The following is a 17470-nucleotide window of genomic DNA, read 5'->3' as shown; positions in this document are numbered from 1 at the left end:
GCAAAGAGTGTTCACAGTGAATACTCTACCTCCACCTTCCAAGTTCGAGATGCCATTTTTGGATACACCATGCCCTATAGGGAGCTCTATACCAACCCCCCCTATTTGCCGCAGGAGTCAAAAGGTAGACAATAGAATTCTCCAGTATAACATCCTCTTTCTTTTCGCCTCAAGAAGAAGTTGAACTGCTTACTGCTTCACATACAGAACACCCGTCGTCTTGATCGTTCTCATCCGTCCAATCCCATCTGATAGTAGCAGATAAGCTTCAATTGAACCCACGAGACGAGCTTCATTAGTTTCTAGCAACACCGCATTGACACAGGTCAATTTCCTCTAATATGGCCGTCTATTCTATGCAAAGTGCCAACGTTCCTCAGGGCATGCATACCCAGGACTTTGAAATGGGTTAGTCAATATCTGCATTTGAAATCGGAATCCTAACAAGGAGCAGTTGATGCTGTCTATCACCCGGCCAGTCCAGAACCTGTCGAACATCGAGACCTTACCTCCTTCCATCCCGATCAGCAAGATTGGTCGTGGGACAACCTTCCAGAAATACTATACCAACTCAAGCCCTTTGGCCCTAAGAGCAAGGTGGAGCCGCCGACAATGACTTATCCGATCAATGGCAAGTTCCTTCGGGAGATTTCTGTCCTGCCCAATCATATCGCTTCGGATGTCGAGGAATTCCGGGTGGAGGCCTGGATGAGACTTGATAGACGCATTCGCCTAAGCGACATCATTGACCGCATGGGAGTTGAGTTCAGAATTGCGCCCAACGCCCTGCAGCAACGCGGTGGACGATTCCGACAGGCATTCCGAATGCTTGCTTGGGACTCAGGAAACAAACTGAGCCGTGACCTGGAAGCCGAGCTGATCAATGCACTGATACAGCATGGAATCAATCCGTCCCTAAATACCACTCGTGGACTGACTCCGGGGTTGATCAACCCAGCCCTTGGCGAGGCTGGCGGACGCATCGGCCTGCCATCGACTTACTCTCCCGAAAAGCGCAAAAAGCGCAAACGCTCGACGCGAACCGTCCGACCAAAGAAAATTCCTCGCAAACAAGAGGAAAAATTGATTGAAACGGCCCAAGCAGCGCTTCGTGTTTTCCAAAGAGTTGGACCAGCGCCCCAGAACATTGAGTTGCCGACTATGGTTTCTAGCAATTGCAGCGTTCCTGGATTCGAGGTGCACGGAACGGTCAAGGTCTGTCACGCCGTCGAAGAAGTTTCCGTTGAAGAAGTTTCCGTTATCGCCGAGGTTCCAGCGCCTTGTCAACCGAGTACCTGCCATGACTGGCCAGTGTCCGTTGGAGCAGCCCAGGCTGACCAGCTTCTATATACTCTTGTTCCCTTTGATGAACAACTGGACGAGCCAACTGGACCGATGCCAATCTTTCGCCACGATATTCCGGATGATGAATTGCCCGAGTTCGCCTGTTTGGAGGATCTCGATTTGTCTCGGGCTGTCAAGAAACCATGCCGCCGTTGGGATCAAGTGTCGCAGACGGCTGGACGCAGAGCGAGGCATGGTCAGAGAGGACCCAAGACGCTGAAATATCCTGAGTCCGGATTGAAGACTTTACTCGACACATTCGATGACAACTCGCTTCCACTAAACCCCGTCCAGGTTCAATATGCACCCGGGGAGATTTTACAGCCCACCGGTGGGCTTTACCGGATGAAACAGCCTCTCTCTCTGGGCATGTTCCCAGAGTATGCCCACAATATGGTCTTCAATTTTTGTCTGAAAGACTATTATGATGGAGAGCGAAATCTTTGCGAAATGCCAATTCTCATCATATAAATGAACGCTTCTGCATCATTAGCATTTTCTTTTTCTCGCTGGCTTTCACAAGTCTTGCCTGCTTGGTTCAGCCAGTGTGTGTTTTTTCTTTTCTTTTTTTTCTTTTTCGTCTCTTTCATTCTTTTTTTCTCATAAGGAGTCTGGATTCCTTTGTTTTGATGGGACTTGCATAGATTAACGTCCGATACCGGGTTCTTGAGATCTTGTTTAGCAGGGTGCAGGATAAATTGAGAGTGAGATGAAGGAGACGCGAACGGTTCGGATAAGGTTGCCTGCCAAGAGGGGTTCCGCTGTTAGTCGGGTCCGATGGAAGGCCGTTTGGCAACGTGAATATGAAGTACAGACCACGGGATTGATGGCATGGTTAATTTGATGTACAGTGATGTATCTAGTTGAGAAATGATCAATTGGATGGGTTATTCACAGTTCTCCTTCTAGAGAATGATTCTGTGACTGTATCCAGCCGCCGCAACTCAGTTGTTTGACGTTGGTTTCTGGCTTGATATAGGACTGCAGAGGAATCGAATTGCTTCTGGCTGCGATAAGGCTCTGATTGTATGGAGAACCAGTTGTATTATCGCGAGAAGTTACGATGCAGAAGCCTCTCCGGAGTACCGGAGTACGGCGGAGTAAAATCCAGGCATGCTCTCCTTGAATCATTTGAAAGATCTGAGCCATGATGGTGAAATTCTATCACACAGAAACAGTCCCTACCGGAGACTTGATTAATGATTCTCATCTATCCATCTGTCTTATTCCGGATCCCGATTGTCCCCTGCGGAGGCGGGTTCCGACACACCGCCCTATTTGCCGCCCTGGGATAGTGGCAGAAATGACTGAAATTGTCGGGTCGACCTTGAATGACGCGTTGGCTTCGCGGCGCGCCGGGCTTTGTTTCTGTCGAGGCCTCATTTGCTGCCCACCGTTGGCGGGATCTTCTCTCGCTCTTGTGGACTGACTGCTACCATAGGTCTCACTCAGCGCTCACTTGCACAGTCATTCAAGCACAAACCCACTATAAAATGCCATTTCTCTTACACCGTTTCGATGCCTTATCAAGGAACGGAAATGGGCATCTAGATGCTTGAGAAGATCAGAGATTTACACAGAGATCCAAAACTTGGGAATCGGCCAGTTGAAATGCACCTCAGCGAAGATCCCCTTGACTGGACAGTTGATGAGGTGGTGCAGTTCCTGTGCCGGAATCCTCAGACGCCATGGGCTCGATCATCCTCGCGGGCGCCACGACCAAACCCTGTCACCTTTGAAGCTACTCTTCGCGAGCATGAGATTACAGGTGAAGTTCTTCTGCATGATGTAGATAAGGAAACCCTCCGGGAAGATCTAGGCTTGAGGGCTCTTGGCCATCGTAGCTGTGTGCTCATGGCAATACGATATCTTCAGCGGAATTCTCCCAAGTTCCAGGACACCAGAACTCATCTAGGTGCTCTCCCTGAAGACCTGTACAGCTCTGCCACCCCGGCATTTTCTCAATTCAATTCCCCACTGCATCACATTCCTCAGTCTCAAGATGTGACACCTCAACGGGGAGCTCTCCAAAGTACCCGTCATCAGACCCCTACTACATCCAGTGGCCCACTGTTGGTGACTTCTGCGATGGAGCAAAGACCTAGCCCTGCAGATGATAGTGGATCAAATAGGCCTGCAAGTCGTCATGGTGTGACAGATCAGGATGAAGGAAACAAGGCTTATTCGGAACAAAAGTCCCCTGAAAGACGCACCCGCCTGGGTGAGGACATGGTTATTGATGGCCAGGGAAAGAAACGGCGAAAACTGAACCTAAGCTCCTTGAACCAGGACCAGAAAAGTGAGCCTGCCTCAAGACAGACAAGCAGTCCACAAACTGCAAAAGGGTGGTATATTGGACCGGATGAAATCAATGTCTCGCAGTTATTCTACGCTTCTGACTCCGATGAAAATGATCAGACCTTTACTATGATTGGCTCCAAATTCCCAACTGCCCAACGCAGATTTGTGAACAAGGCTCTTGGTTATTCCTACCAACAGCGACCTGTGAAGCTGAACTCTAACCAGTCGGCTTTGGTTCCTTATCGACAGTTCACCAAGCAAACAAGCAAACCGTCAAAGAAGCCATTAATAGCAGCTGCAAGCAATCCAAAGTACTGTACTCTGTTCACAGTCAGCAATGGCAATGTCACGGTCACCAAGGACGAGCTGCGTAAGTGGCCGCAGTTAATCCAATCTGAGACTGCTGAGAGCGAGAAGACCTCCGATCCTTATGCCTACCTCCTACACAGATACCCCGCACAAGATGATGATGACCCGAATGCTTACCCTTTGTACGGAGATTCTGGATCAGAAGGCGAGTTTGATGAAGAAACTTGGCAGGAAATCCAGGACGAACGCCGGGAACCGTTGCCACAACACAAAGCACTCACACCAGCCGAGGTTAACTCTATCATAGCAGGTTGCATTGCAGAGTTTGAGAACAATTGGCTTCAACATGGAAAGTCAAAAGAGGAGGCAAAGGCACGGAGAATCTGGCTATCGGCTAGGAGAGGTAAGTGCAACAACGAACAAATCAAAAGCCTTACACGCGACATCAGTCTTCTGGAGAGGCGCCTGGGGGTTTTTACCAAAGCAATCCGGGAAGGCGAATACAGTACACCCAAGGAACTACAGACTCAATGTCGCAGCTTGGAGAACACCGTGACCAACATCCAGAAGAAGAAATGGCGCATTTCCATTCTCGAGCAAGAAAATTGCCCCCCCAAGATATCTGCTCTTGCGAGGCCCTTACCTCCCAAGCGACAAAGTACTGACGAGGATGGAGAGTCTCTCGCCTCGGAATCTGATGATGGCGCATCTACAGGTTCTATGGATGACTTCATTGATAACAATGGCGTGTTCCACGGAAGCCCAGATCCTTCATCGTCGTCTGATGATGATATCATCAGCCCTTCCGGTGCAAGGCGGAAATTCAGGAATCGGAGAGTCATGGCTCGTGGGCATCCCTTTCTTGAGTCCAGTTCCCCTTCTCCAGCTCCGGTTCTTGAACCGCCAGTAGAGTGTATTGACCTCACCCGTGATTCACCTGTGCCCGAAGACGAAGAATTCAGAGTGGAGACACCTCCGCTGAATCCACCGCAACCGAGGACTCCTCAATCTGAACATGTCATGTCTAGAGACATCTCTCCTGTCCCCGACCTCCCCCCTAGAGTGTATGTCGAAATAACACCCATCAAACGAGAGAAAACTCCAAAGTCCAATCAGGTGGAACGCTCAAGGACCCATAAAGAGCGATCGGCAAGTCTACCTGAGATCAGTGATATTGACAGCTTGAAGGTGGTCTCCTGGAGGCTTGTCGAAGAGCGTCACGATCGTCGCAGGCTGCTGGCCAAGCAGCTATTGGCCATGGCGGATGATGAGCGAAGGAGACTAGCTAGAAAAATCCCTACATATGACGTGCCCGACCTGCAAGAACTCACGCTTACTGCTTTGAGACAATTGACCAAAGGGAGGGACACAATGCCTGATATGGAAACATGGGAGGGTAACTTGATCCTGCGCACGGCCTCTCTTTTCGTCTCATGGGTAAATTGCGTCCATTATCTGGAGAAAGGTTTGCCAAAGAAGGATGTTAAGAGAGCAAGGGCCAGGATCACGGAATTTCCCGAGTTTTACAAGGAGCTTTGCGCCCGCTTAGATGCGATACGTACCTGGGAGCGGAACCAACCGGGCGAGTCGCAAGAATCGCAGTCAGCACTTGACGATACCCCTCACAAAAAGCGAAAGAGGGAGGTGAAAGAGAGTCAAACCGCCAAAATGAACCAGCAAAGCGCCCAGCTTCGGGTTGCTGTCCAGGCAAAGCTGCGACAGAGGCTCGAGCGGAATCTGGAGAGTATGGGGGTCAGCAATACTGACGCCACTCGCCAGGCCGTCAGCTTTGGGAACCCTGTCATCTACTTGGATTCTCATATCGGCCAACGGGTCAAGCCTCATCAGCTGAATGGCGTTCAATTCATGTGGCGAGAGTTAATAGAGGACGAGACGCATCAAGGTTGCTTACTCGCTCACACGATGGGCTTGGGCAAGACGATGCAAGTCATTTCCCTCCTAGTAACGATTGCAAACGCTGCTGCCTCGAAGGATCCTGCGATAAGGCAAAAGGTCCCTAAGGATCTCCTTCGGTCCCAGACCCTAATCCTCTGTCCATCGTCACTGATCGAGAATTGGTATGAGGAATTTCTCATGTGGACTCCCATAGACTCGGCGGTCGGCCCAGTGAATAAGGTGACAAGCTCTGCCTCGCACCCGGAAAGAATGGACACAATTGCTCGCTGGAACGAGGAAGGCGGGGTGCTTCTCGTCAGCTATGACATGTTTCGGTCATGGGTTTTCAATAAAGAAACAACCAAACGACCCAAGCCTCTGTCGGATGAGGAACATGAAAACATCAAGAAATGGCTCCTAGAAGGGGCTAGGATCATCGTCGCGGACGAAGCCCACAAGATGAAGAACCCTACATCCGCAATCACCGCTGCAGCCATGCAGTTTCGTTCCCAAAGCCGCATTGCATTGACTGGTTCTCCCCTGGCAAATAACCTTGTCGATTACTTCACCATGGTCAACTGGATTGCGAAGGGATACCTGGGAGAGTTTACGGAATTCAAGGCCAACTTCTTAGAACCTATCGAGGAAGGGCTGTATATGGATAGCACATACACCGAGCGGCGGAGGTCACTCGTGAAGCTTCAGGTTCTCAACACCATCCTCGACCCCAAGATCAACCGCGCAGATATCTCCGTCCTTGCCGGCAGCTTGCCTCCCAAAGTTGAATTTGTCATCACTGTTCCATTGACTGACGTGCAGAAGGCGGCATACAATCTATACGTGGAATCGGTTCTACATGGAAAGAGTGATGTCAGCAGGGTTCAGCTAATGTCATGGCTCGCCATTTTGGGACTTTGCTGCAATCACCCAGCTTGCTTCAGGGATAAGCTGCTCGGTAGAGCCAATGATGCACAGAAGCTGGACAAGATGGCCGAGGGAGTCGAACCAGGGCCTGGCGATGAGCCTATCACACAATTAGGCCTAGATGTCGACAATCTAGTGCCTGAACAAGAGCGACTTTTCTCCGCTGTCCCTGACATGAACGCACCAGTGTTGTCTTGTCGAGCACAGATCTTGAATAGGATTGTCGCCGAGTCTGTCCGGGCTGGGGACAAAGTACTGGTATTCTCCCATAGTATACCTACGCTCAACTACGTCGAACATCTCCTCAAAAAGTCTGGGTGGAAATACTGCCGTTTAGATGGACAGACACCAATCGCCAGCCGACAAGCTGTCACCAAGCAGTTCAACCAGGGGTCTGCAGAGAATGTATATCTAATCTCGACCCGAGCCGGAGGTCTTGGTCTGAACATCTTTGGAGCCAACCGTGTCATCCTTTTCGATTTCTCATTCAGTCCTGTATGGGAAGAGCAGGCCGTCGGGCGTGCATACCGCTTAGGCCAAAAGAAACCCGTCTTTGTCTACCGGTTCATTGCAGGTGGCACCTTTGAAGAAAACATGTACAACAAGACTGTCTTCAAGACCCAGCTTGCTTTCCGCGTAGTCGACAAGAAAAATCCAGTACGCTCAGCGGCAAAGTCCCTTGGGGACTATTTGTTCACTGCAAAGGAAGTGAAACAGCAAGACGTCACGGAGTTCCTTGGAAAGGACCCAGAGGTTCTGGACAAGATCATCCGGAGTGACGTAGACGCCAGCAACAGGCTGATTCGAAAGATCACCCTCACCGAAACTTTCCAGAAGGATGAGAACGACAAATTGACCGAGGAGGAGAGAAATGCGGCCCAGCAGCAACTCAGTGATGAACGGCTCAAACGTACCGATCCAGTAGCCTATCAGAGAATGATCATCGAAAGGCAAAGGGCACTGTTGGTACAGAGCTCCATGAACCAACCAGCAGGCCTTTACTCGGCGCCGTCGTCTTCACAGTATCATGCACTGCCTCCGCGCCCCCAGCTTTCACAGCCTCCCCAGACCCCAGCTCCCCAGCCAACTATCCCAGCTAGCGCACACAATGTTGGCCCTCCTGCTTTGGCCCCCGACACGAGCGTCATGCAATCAACACCAGCAGCTACTGTGCAGCCACCCTTAACAATCCCGGGACTCGGACTGCTTCCGAACACTCACCCTCATTCTCAAAGTGAGCCTGTGACCCCCATTAACAACGTCAACTTCCGTTCAACCCCGGACCACACCTCCACTGAAGCTCCGGCACCTTCTGCACCTGCACAAAACAACAACAACAACCCCACCACCCCAGAACAGCCAGAATCCGGCGCCACAAGGGGTCACTCCGAGCCGCCACAATCCTCCGAGGATAGTAACAAAAGTACTAGTTGCAGGCCCCAGTGAGGAGAACCACCTCATCAAATGCATCCAGAGAGAATATTTGTCCTACCACCATCACCATCTTCATCATTCCTCCTCTTCCGCTTAATATCCTAAACAGAATCATACGAATGTATCTGCACATGTTACTCTATCCACACCCGTGCTAAATATCTGCATCCCAAGGCCAACCGTGGAGGTTTTCTTAATCTTTCTTTCTCTGCTGTATTCCTAATATCACTTTGCATTACCCTACTTGTTTCACTTGTTTCTCGTCCCTCTTGCCCGGGTCATGAATAAATTGAACCACTGCATCAATGTGGAGCGTCACTTAGCGAACTGGACAGCTATCTTCTCTTTGTTCACCCCTCAGTACTTATGGAATGGGGTATGACGAATGACTCAAATGCATTAATGTAATGATGAAAACCACGAATAAAACTTGCTATTCTTCCAGATGGAAAGGAAAATGCTTTTACGTAATACATTTCCCTTATAACATCTAGTTATAAAGGTTGGTACTATAGTTCTAGCTCAATCTCTGAATCTGTTCCTCGGGGCTACCTACGAGCTGGATAGGAAGAGTAATTAGGCTAGTTTGACATTCAATTTTCTAACGAACAGCAATAATCTGACCAGCAGAAAGACGGTAAGAGAACCTTTTGATCCATTGAACGCTGAGATCAGGCTGTACCCTCTATCCGATAGACGAGAATGTGACAGAAACTATCATGGAGAACGTAGATCGAGCAGATTAGAGAAACCCGAAAAAAAATAATCAGCATAAGTGGTGTTAATACTCAGACAGAAAGGGATCCGAAACGTAGGATGAAAATCATATCATTGCCCCACATCATTGGAATAGAACGATGAGAGCAGATACATCGTAATAGAAGAAAATAGAAGGTAAATGGTTACTTAGTTGAGAAGTTTCTCCAGATCCGCAACCCGAGTTGCTCGATCGTCGACTTTTTTCTTCGTAGCCGTCTCCCGAAATGCTTCAAGCATCAGCTTGCGCTTGTTTTCCTGGACGGCCAGGACACGATCCTCGATGCTGTCTTCCATGACGAGTCGTCAGACGGTGGTTTCGCGTTTCTGACCGAGTCGGTAGACGCGGTCGACGGCTTGGTCTTCGATGGCTGGGGCCCACCAGCTATCCGCTAAGACGGCTTGATTGGCGGCAACGAGGTTCAGGCCGACACTGCAGACGCTCAAGCTGGCGAGGAGGACGGTGCAGGTGGGATCTGTGGAGAAGCGGAGGGTGGAGTTGTCGCGGTTAATGGATGTCATTTTTCCGTCAATGCGGGCGAATCCGATGCCGTGGCGCTGCAGGTGAGGCTCAATGAGGTTGAGGAAGGAAGTCCATTGACTGAAGACGACGGTTTTGGTTCCGGGGGCTTGGCCTTGGGCTGTTAGGATCTTGATCAGGGCTTCGATTTTGCTGCTTGGGTTGTCCGGGTCCGCAACGACGGTGTCGATGCTTTCGCCCATTTCGACAGTCGGGGAGACAAGTGTGGAAGTGTCTTGGATCTCAGCTCGACACATGGGACATTTGTGCTGGCGCTCAATGACTTGCTCGATGCAGCCGCAGTCGAAGGCGTGGGCACAGGCTGTGATCACGGGTTGTTCGAGGTTGTCCAGACAGATGGGACATGTGTCCTGGCTTTCGATTCGGATTTGTAGCAAGTCCTGAAGGGCTTTGATATTTTCGGGAGTCAAAGGAACGATTTTGTTGTTTTCCAGGAGGTCGGCGAGTTTGTCGAGTCGGTTCTTGCAGAGTGCCCAGTGGTTGCAGACCTGGCGCAGGCGCAGAATGACCTCAAGCAGGTGAGAGTACGTAGCATTGGTTTTGTCTTTGGACTTGAAATTCAGAAGCATCCCCTTCGCCTCAGCCCTGTTTGTTGTTAGTGTATGAATCTGGGTAGATTGTTCGAAACTTACTGGAACATATCGTATTTCTCCTGCTCGTGAGGGTGGAACTTAACGCGGAGAATACGCGAGGTGAGGGGTGGCAAACGCAGGTTCACGAAGTTCATGTCTTTTCTGCGACGCAGGCAGATAGTGGTCATCAAAGCTTGAAGTAGCAGGCGGGAATCGGGGTCTCCAGACACGAGAGGCCGGATCAAGACGCTGTTGAAGACAGCCAGATCTTCGAGACCGCCACTGAGTCTCAAGAAGCGCACCTGAGAGTACAGGTCCTTGAGGGTGTTAATGATGGGGGGTTCCAGTAAGAGTCCAGCGAGAGCCCGCCCTCAGGTTACAAGCTGCCAGTGACCCCTTCGACCGTGCGTTGCGAATCGTATGGCCTTCATCAAGGACGACACGACGCCAATGGATTGAAAAGAGACCCTTCTTCGGGGGATACTTTAGCATTCGGGCTGTACTCCATGGCCAGAGCACCATAGCTCGTGACAACCACGTCGTACTAGTCAAGGTTGCTTGCTTCCTTTTTGCCTTGACCATGGTAGATTAGCACCTTGGGAGCCTTGTCACTATGGATATGATCTCGCGCCTGATTTCTCCAATTGCTCATCACACCGACCGGGGACACGATCAACGTAGTGCTGGAGGATTCCGGAGACTTGGGCTGGGAGTTGGCCAGTATCAACGAGATGATTTGAATGGTCTTGCCCAATCCCATGTCATCGGCCAATATACCACCACTAGCCAAGGGTGGCGCCTGGGACATGGAATAATTGGTAGCAATGTTGGTGTATTTGTTGCCATTCTTTTTCCAGAGCTGCACAACATCCCCGCCATCGCCAGGAAGACTTGGATTCTCTTTGGCTATCATCTAGGCAAGACCCTGGCGCTGGTAAGGAAGAAGTTGGGTTGCCAGAGCCACTGGCGTCTCAGCCATCGGCATATTCTCCAAGTCCGATTCCTTCATCCTAAAGTCTTCCGCAACCTGGCCAATATCCCGGGGATTGAAGGTGCTGCTCTGGCCAATGAGCTCTTCAAGGTCCTCGCCTTCCGCTAGCCCTTCCCCAGTGAAGAGGTTGGAATAACCAAACACGTTCTGAGCTTGCCACTGCTGGCCTTTGCCCTTCGCAAGTGAACGCGCCAGTTTAGCCGCATCCTTCTGCGCCTTCTCTCGTTCCTTCTGCAGCTTTTTCTCGTTGCGCTCGTTCTGCTTGAACGCGCCCAGTGGCAGCTTATCGGCTTCCATCCTGCTTTTCAGCACCTGTCTGGCTTCAGGATGGCCCGTGCCGAACAGCTTCAGAGATATCGGGCAGTCATATGCACCTATCACGCCCGTCAGAACGCCTTCGACCATTAATGACCTGTCATCCTACAATGAAGGAAGATTAATTTGGCTCCAAATGCATACGGATCAAACCAACTAGAACAGCTTACCATGTACTTGGCCAGCTTGGCTGCCATCGTCCGCGGAATATGCCCAATCTGTGCTCCCATAACATTGCTCACGCGGATGGCATTTGAGTCGTAAGCATTCCCAATATCTCGCTGGATTCTGACGTGCTCGCCAATCGTAGCATGTCCTCGATATTAACGGACACCCACGATCTTAGTTGGCATGTCCCCATAATGTATATAAGTTCCGATCGATGAATCGTCGACAACTTGACTGCCTTGAATCAAATCTGCCGCCTGTGCATCGTCTTCATCTTCGCCTCCATAAACCTGCGATGACTGGTTGAGGGGCATGAAGGTCGTGTCTTGTCCAAGCCGCTCGCCATTGCCGGTACGAGGAGACTTGGATGGCAGGTTGCGAGGAGATCTCTCATCATCATCACCAGTGAGGTCGACCTGTTCAATTCTTCTTTTTGCTGGTGTCCGACCCATAATGGCGATGGACAATGGGGGATGGGCAGAGTAGATTGATGCCACCGTTTATTTCTAAGGTCGCGATGGTGGGGAACGCGCTAAGACACGGCCCCATGTGACCGGAGCGTCGGGTTCTGTCTTTAAATTAACAGTACGGCTCAACGTCACTTTCATCTTGGTATGGGAATCCATATGAAAAAAAAGTCACATACGCCACAATTCAATCCATTCCACAACCCTTTTTGATGATACTTTTTACATTCTAGGATACTCAGGAGAATATCTACAACTGAACCTTGAAGTCAGAATTAATAATATCCAATAGTACAAGGGTAAAGGAACTACGTCTTCGATGCCTTATTTATAAGGCAGCGGGCTGTCCCACGATGAACCTCCCTTCTTCTCCTTGTCTAGTAGGTCATAGTACCTCTTCTTACGAAGAACCCATGCGAATGTCTCTCTAGGGTGACCGTCACTTACTTCAGTAATTATTCATCAGCATCCATTCCTTTGGGCTATCATGTTGCCATATCTCCGGGGTAATGAAAGACGCCTGCTGTCATTGGGGCACTCTGTGTCTCATTCTATCACCTCTCCGTTACCCTACTTCACCATACGGACTATGGTTTCAATTCCACCACTTCATCCGCGCCAGTTCCCCGTGTCAGGATTCATGAAATTAGATCCCTCCAATAAAATAGAGGAGGAACAACTTCCCTTTTATGTCGCAGAATCTTACTACCTTGTCTATATCGGGGAAGTATTTGCGTCCAGGTACCAGGTGGTCTCCAAGCTCGGATATGGCACATCTTCCACAACCTGGCTATGCCGAGATCTCCAGTGAGCGCTCAAAAAGGACTTGGGCAAGGACATTGAGTGCAGCATGGCCTAATCTATTATAGAGAACGCGGTTACTACACACTCAAAGTGTGCGTTCAAGGCCAGCAGCCTAATAACGAGATTGCAACATCTGAGCATCTAAGGAAATGCAGTGATCATTCTGGGAAAAAGCTAGTTCGTCTAGTCCTGGATTCATTCGAGCTTGTTGGCCCTCATGGCAAACACACATGTTTAATTTATCAGCCTCTTGGGATGACATTTACGGAGTTTCGTGACTTGCTTCCTGAAAGGAAATTCCCCAAAAATCTTCTCCAGAGGAGTATCCAACTTACCTTGATCGCGCTCGCCTTTATGCATGAGAATCATGTCATCCATACAGGCCAGTATAGAATCACTCCCCGCTAGAAGTTACGCTTATACATTCTTACATATCTCATCAAATAATCTACACTTCGGGATTGAGGACCCGTCTGTCCTTTCGCAGATTGAAGAAGACGAGACAAAGAGACCAATTGCTAGGAAGGTTCTGCCTGATCGCATTATTTACTTCTCCCGACCAATGCCTGTCAGTACAGGCTTACCTGTACTCTCTGATCTCGGTGAGGCTAGGATTGGAGGAGACAAGCAAAGGGGAGATAGCATGCCCGGAATCTACCGGGCACCAGAGGTGGTATTAGATATGGATTGGGACTCCAAGGTTGATATCTGGTCAATTGGTGCCATGGTGAGTACAGTTTCGGCCGTAACCTTTCTCCATTCAGATACTTGCTGTGTTGTTTCTTGCTGCACTAAATTCGCAAGCTGATAATTGTGCCAGGCTTGGGATCTAGTTGAAGACACTCATCTGTTCTTCGCAAAGAAAGATCGTGTTCTCAATGATGACCAACACCTCGCCGAAATGATCTCGCTTATGGGTTCTCCTCCTCCGGAGTTTCTCAAAAGAAGTGAAAAGTCAGAACGGTTTTGGACTCCGCAAGGTATATCTCTCTTTTTTCCTTTTGATATCCCTCCTGGTCAGCCATAGCCTTAACTTTCATTGCAGGCAAGTGGAAGGGAGCTGTGCCCATACCAGAGCAAACGCTATCAATGAGAGAACGGCAGTTCTCTGGAGAAGATAATATCCTCTTTTTGAATTTCTTGAGAAACATCTTCCGCTGGTCACCAGATGAGCGACCAACAGCAGAGGAACTTGCATATGACGACTTCTTGATGCAGCCCGTGCTAGAATCTAGAGCCCAGAAATGATCTATTGCATGCACAGCCATCAACATCTAGGTTCTGAGGGCGAAGGGATATATTGGCAGCTCAGTCCCTCCTCTTCATTGCAGGGGACTCACCTTCATCGCTTTGTTTAACACAATGTCTCCGTCTTACATAGTTTATACTAGTACAATATCTTCTCTAGATCCACCTAAATTGACATATACAAATAACCCAACTGCAATACCTAATCCAAGCCACCCTTACTTCTCCTCCCCAAAATACAAAATACCAGGACACAAACCGAGAGCACCGGGTCACAGTCAAGCCAAGCCAACGACGAAACAGCCTCTTTCCCTTTCCTCCATTCCTAACCTCCTCAACATCCATAACAACTTCCTTAGCTGCAGCATATCTCGACATCCAACACTTCCAAACAATCCCCATATATACTATCTAGTTTTCCCGTTGCTGTATCGCATGGACCTCTTATGGCGATTCCAGCCCCGCATTATTAACGCTTAGAAATAGCCGAGATTAAGAGGCGAGAACCACTCAATACACCTTAACGTGGTTGGGTAGATAGGACCCGGATCGGCTCCCAGTCATCTTTTAGCGCGGAGAGATAGACAGGGATTTGACCTATGGCATATCGCAGACGTTCACTGACTCGTGATGGCAATACCCCTCCACCCACAGAGCTCGGTCCCATTCTTTGGCTGGGTCTTTAATGTTCATTGTCAATGTGCTGTTATGATGTCTGGGCAATGCCATCTGCCACAACAAGGGCCAACCGGTGTCGTTCTACCTCGTATGGAGAAGAATGCGCAGCTCCCGAACGACTTGTAGTACATACATTTTGCATGCTATTTATACTATTCTATCAACTGGGCAAACGCTAACTATGCGGCAAATCCGAATCGCGATGCCAAAACAATTGAAGGGCAACAACATCTTCCACATTTTTCATCTGGCTGGACCATTTTGGCTCTCAACATGATAACCATCTATGATATACAAAAGTAGCCTCATTCCTTGAAGGAGCCGCGAGTGTTCACTCGGTCAATGTCATACGGGTTCCCGTCATAAATAGACTTTGCCGTGGCCGGACGCTGAGAGCTTTGCGACGCAATCGAATGTGCCCGACCAGAGTCTGCCCGTTCAACGGAAAGGTCGCCCACCTTCAGGTCTCCAAGCGTAGAGCCCGGGGAGTGCTGGGTGGGCAGTTCTTCATCCACAGCGGCTTCTTTTTCTGGCTCTGTCTGTCGGTTGTCTCTCCCAGTCTGTTCCATCAACTTCCGCATGAACGCCTCAGATTGTGCGGAATATTTGCACCGTGATCGTATCACCGGGCCGTACTTGTAGAACAGGAATGGGAAGGGCACGCATGCAAGGGCCAGAAACGCAGGGATGCTGGAGGCCCAATGGACACCGAGATTGTTGTACATGTATGTCGTGAAAAGAGGGAATGCTGCGCCGAATACGGAACGCAAAACCGAGTTCGCTGCCAAGACAGAGGCCGCGAAGATGGTATAGGCATCGATCAGGTAGTTCATCAAGCTAAGAAAGACCAGGACCATGCCAAATCCGAACGGCACACCGGCAGAGATGCTGGCCATGAAGTGGATCGAAGGGTAATTGGTCCAGGCAAACCAGAAGAGGCCGATAGGGATAGCTATCGAGGCAATCAGGCACGGGGGCAGACGAGCTTCGGGAGGTGCAAATCCCTTATGGGCCTCCTCCGTCCTAATGTATCGCTTGTTGTCCCAAATGCTGTACAGGACGGCCGCATTCATGCCCACCATGATTCCCAGAAAAGCCAGGCCGGAGACACCTTGGTTCCAACCGCGCAGCTCCTCATACACGATGGGAAATGCCGCAAACATCATGTACAAGGTTCCATAGATAATCGCCATGTATATGGATAGCAAGAGGACAATCGGCTCACGAAATAGAAGAACCCAAGGACGCGAGAGGGCAGTCTTGAAGACGGTAGCATATGGAACCTTGCCCCGTTCCGCCTCCATCTTGCTCTGATGTACCTTCCCCGTCACTTTAGTCAGATTCTTCGCGCGTCGCCGCAATAGAACCGGTGCGTAGGTCTCCGGCATTACCAGACTGCCGATGATCCAGAGACAACCCGAGAAGGCGGCCAAAAAGCCCATTACCCACTTCCATCCTGCATTCATCCCCAAGAAGCCTCCGCATACGGGGCCCAGTGTCGGACCCATGAACGGCGCCGCCGCAAAAATGCTCATGGCCAACCCGCGCTGCTTCGCAGGAAACAAGTCTGCGATCACCCCTCCGGCGTTTGTCAAGGGCGAGGACCCGAATGCGCCCGCAAGGAAGCGCAACACGATGAGGGTCTGGATGTTCTTCGAGCCAACAAGGCCAGCATTGAAGACCGTGAGACCACAATAGCTTCCAATGAAAAGGTATTGGCGACCCCAGAGCTCGCTCATAGGGGCCCAGAACAAAGGTCCAATGGCAAAGCCCAGCACGAATAGGGAGACCCCGAGCGTGGCAACCTCGGAGCCTACATGGAAGCTTTCCATGATTTGCTCGACACCCCCCGTGTAGGCGGACGAGACCATGGACACAGCGAGCGTGGCCCAGGCTACAGTGAGGGTATACAGCCATTTCCGCCAGGCAGGAAAATTCATGGGATTCCGGGGGTCATTGGGGATCCAGGTGACGAGATAAGGGTCCTCCTCAGTGCCTGAGCCAGCCCATGGGTAGTCAAGGACTTCTTGGGTGAGCACACCCTGGTCGAACAGAAGGCGCCAATAAGAGATTCGGGTGGGCTTGACCGGCTCGCCTGCGGCCGAGATATTGTCACCTGCCATGCTGGGTTGATTAAGTGATGGTTTTGACCTGAACAAGGTAGACGGGGGCCCAGAATATAAATAGTCACGGCCCAGGCATGGGAAAAAAAGCGATTATTTATCTTGGACCCAACCGGAACGGGGTATCATAGTAACGAGTAGAAGAAGCAAACTGATACTGAAAAATTCACCGAGGGGCTAGCCACCGATAGGATTCTGCAGCCTCTAATAGCTGGGACTGCTAGTAGAGCAGCTGATCCAAGATCGCGGCAGACCCATGACGGGGCCCGATATGCCCACCCGGTTGGCTGTTGAGCGAGCACGAGAGCGGTCCATCTTCCAATCATCACGAGGACTTGCGTCCAAGGTTATGGGAGCAATTGTCGAGGCGGTCATAACACAGGATCGGACGGCCGGTTATGTGTTGTGGGTTGTGTGAACTCCTCGTGCATAAGAGAGGGCCGCATAAAAGCACGCATCCGACGATCGATTCCTGGTTCGGGGGGTCAGAGCATGGCTGGTCTCCGCCTCTGGTTGGCGGAACCTCAATGCAGGATGCAGTCCACCGTTAGCGGCTGGCTGGTCGTGGAAGGTTAGATCATTCAATGCTGCCGAGCGGA

General features: G+C 50.4%; 5 protein-coding genes across 5 annotated transcripts; 3 read left to right on the top strand and 2 right to left on the bottom strand.

Annotated features, from left to right (window-relative positions):
* Positions 1-341: 341 nt before the first annotated feature.
* BO94DRAFT_586325 (uncharacterized protein) lies at positions 342-1815 on the top strand (the record flags this gene model as incomplete). The annotated part of the gene is made up of 2 exons (XM_025615755.1): positions 342-408; positions 455-1815. 2 exons carry the CDS (start codon positions 342-344, stop codon positions 1813-1815), a joined length of 1428 nt encoding a protein of 475 aa, XP_025466782.1.
* An 884-nt stretch (positions 1816-2699) lies between these two features.
* Positions 2700-8641, top strand: BO94DRAFT_535905 (putative SNF2 family helicase/ATPase). Its single transcript, XM_025611892.1, has one exon. The coding sequence runs from the start codon at positions 2896-2898 to the stop codon at positions 8218-8220; it is 5325 nt and encodes a 1774-aa protein (XP_025466781.1). The 5' UTR covers positions 2700-2895; the 3' UTR covers positions 8221-8641.
* A 473-nt stretch (positions 8642-9114) lies between these two features.
* Positions 9115-12003, bottom strand: BO94DRAFT_566501 (DEAD/DEAH box helicase; the record flags this gene model as incomplete). The annotated part of the gene is made up of 8 exons (XM_025614558.1): positions 9115-9243; positions 9277-10090; positions 10138-10394; positions 10562-10601; positions 10623-10977; positions 11002-11488; positions 11554-11679; positions 11716-12003. 8 exons carry the CDS (start codon positions 12001-12003, stop codon positions 9115-9117), a joined length of 2496 nt encoding a protein of 831 aa, XP_025466780.1.
* A 604-nt stretch (positions 12004-12607) lies between these two features.
* Positions 12608-14070, top strand: BO94DRAFT_597820 (CMGC/CLK protein kinase; the record flags this gene model as incomplete). Its single annotated transcript, XM_025616276.1, has 5 exons — positions 12608-12825; positions 12888-13208; positions 13231-13549; positions 13643-13802; positions 13868-14070. 5 exons carry the CDS (start codon positions 12608-12610, stop codon positions 14068-14070), a joined length of 1221 nt encoding a protein of 406 aa, XP_025466779.1.
* A 731-nt stretch (positions 14071-14801) lies between these two features.
* BO94DRAFT_96730 (MFS transporter) lies at positions 14802-16973 on the bottom strand. The gene has a single exon (XM_025617764.1). It carries the CDS (start codon positions 16869-16871, stop codon positions 15054-15056), a length of 1818 nt encoding a protein of 605 aa, XP_025466778.1. The 5' UTR covers positions 16872-16973; the 3' UTR covers positions 14802-15053.
* Positions 16974-17470: the final 497 nt, after the last annotated feature.

The sequence above is a fragment of the Aspergillus sclerotioniger genome (assembly GCF_003184525.1).
Source record: "Aspergillus sclerotioniger CBS 115572 chromosome Unknown BO94scaffold_16, whole genome shotgun sequence".
Lineage (NCBI taxonomy): Eukaryota > Fungi > Ascomycota > Eurotiomycetes > Eurotiales > Aspergillaceae > Aspergillus > Aspergillus sclerotioniger.
The sequence above is the reverse complement of the archived record's forward strand: the minus strand, read 5'-3'. Positions and strand labels throughout refer to the sequence as shown.

What these genes read in the sequence shown, in the direction of transcription:
- BO94DRAFT_535905 (XM_025611892.1), top strand. Translation starts at nt 2,896, where the DNA reads ATGCTTGAGAAGATCAGAGATTTACACAGAGATCCAAAACTTGGGAAT.
- BO94DRAFT_96730 (XM_025617764.1), bottom strand. Translation starts at nt 16,871, where the DNA reads ATGGCAGGTGACAATATCTCGGCCGCAGGCGAGCCGGTCAAGCCCACC.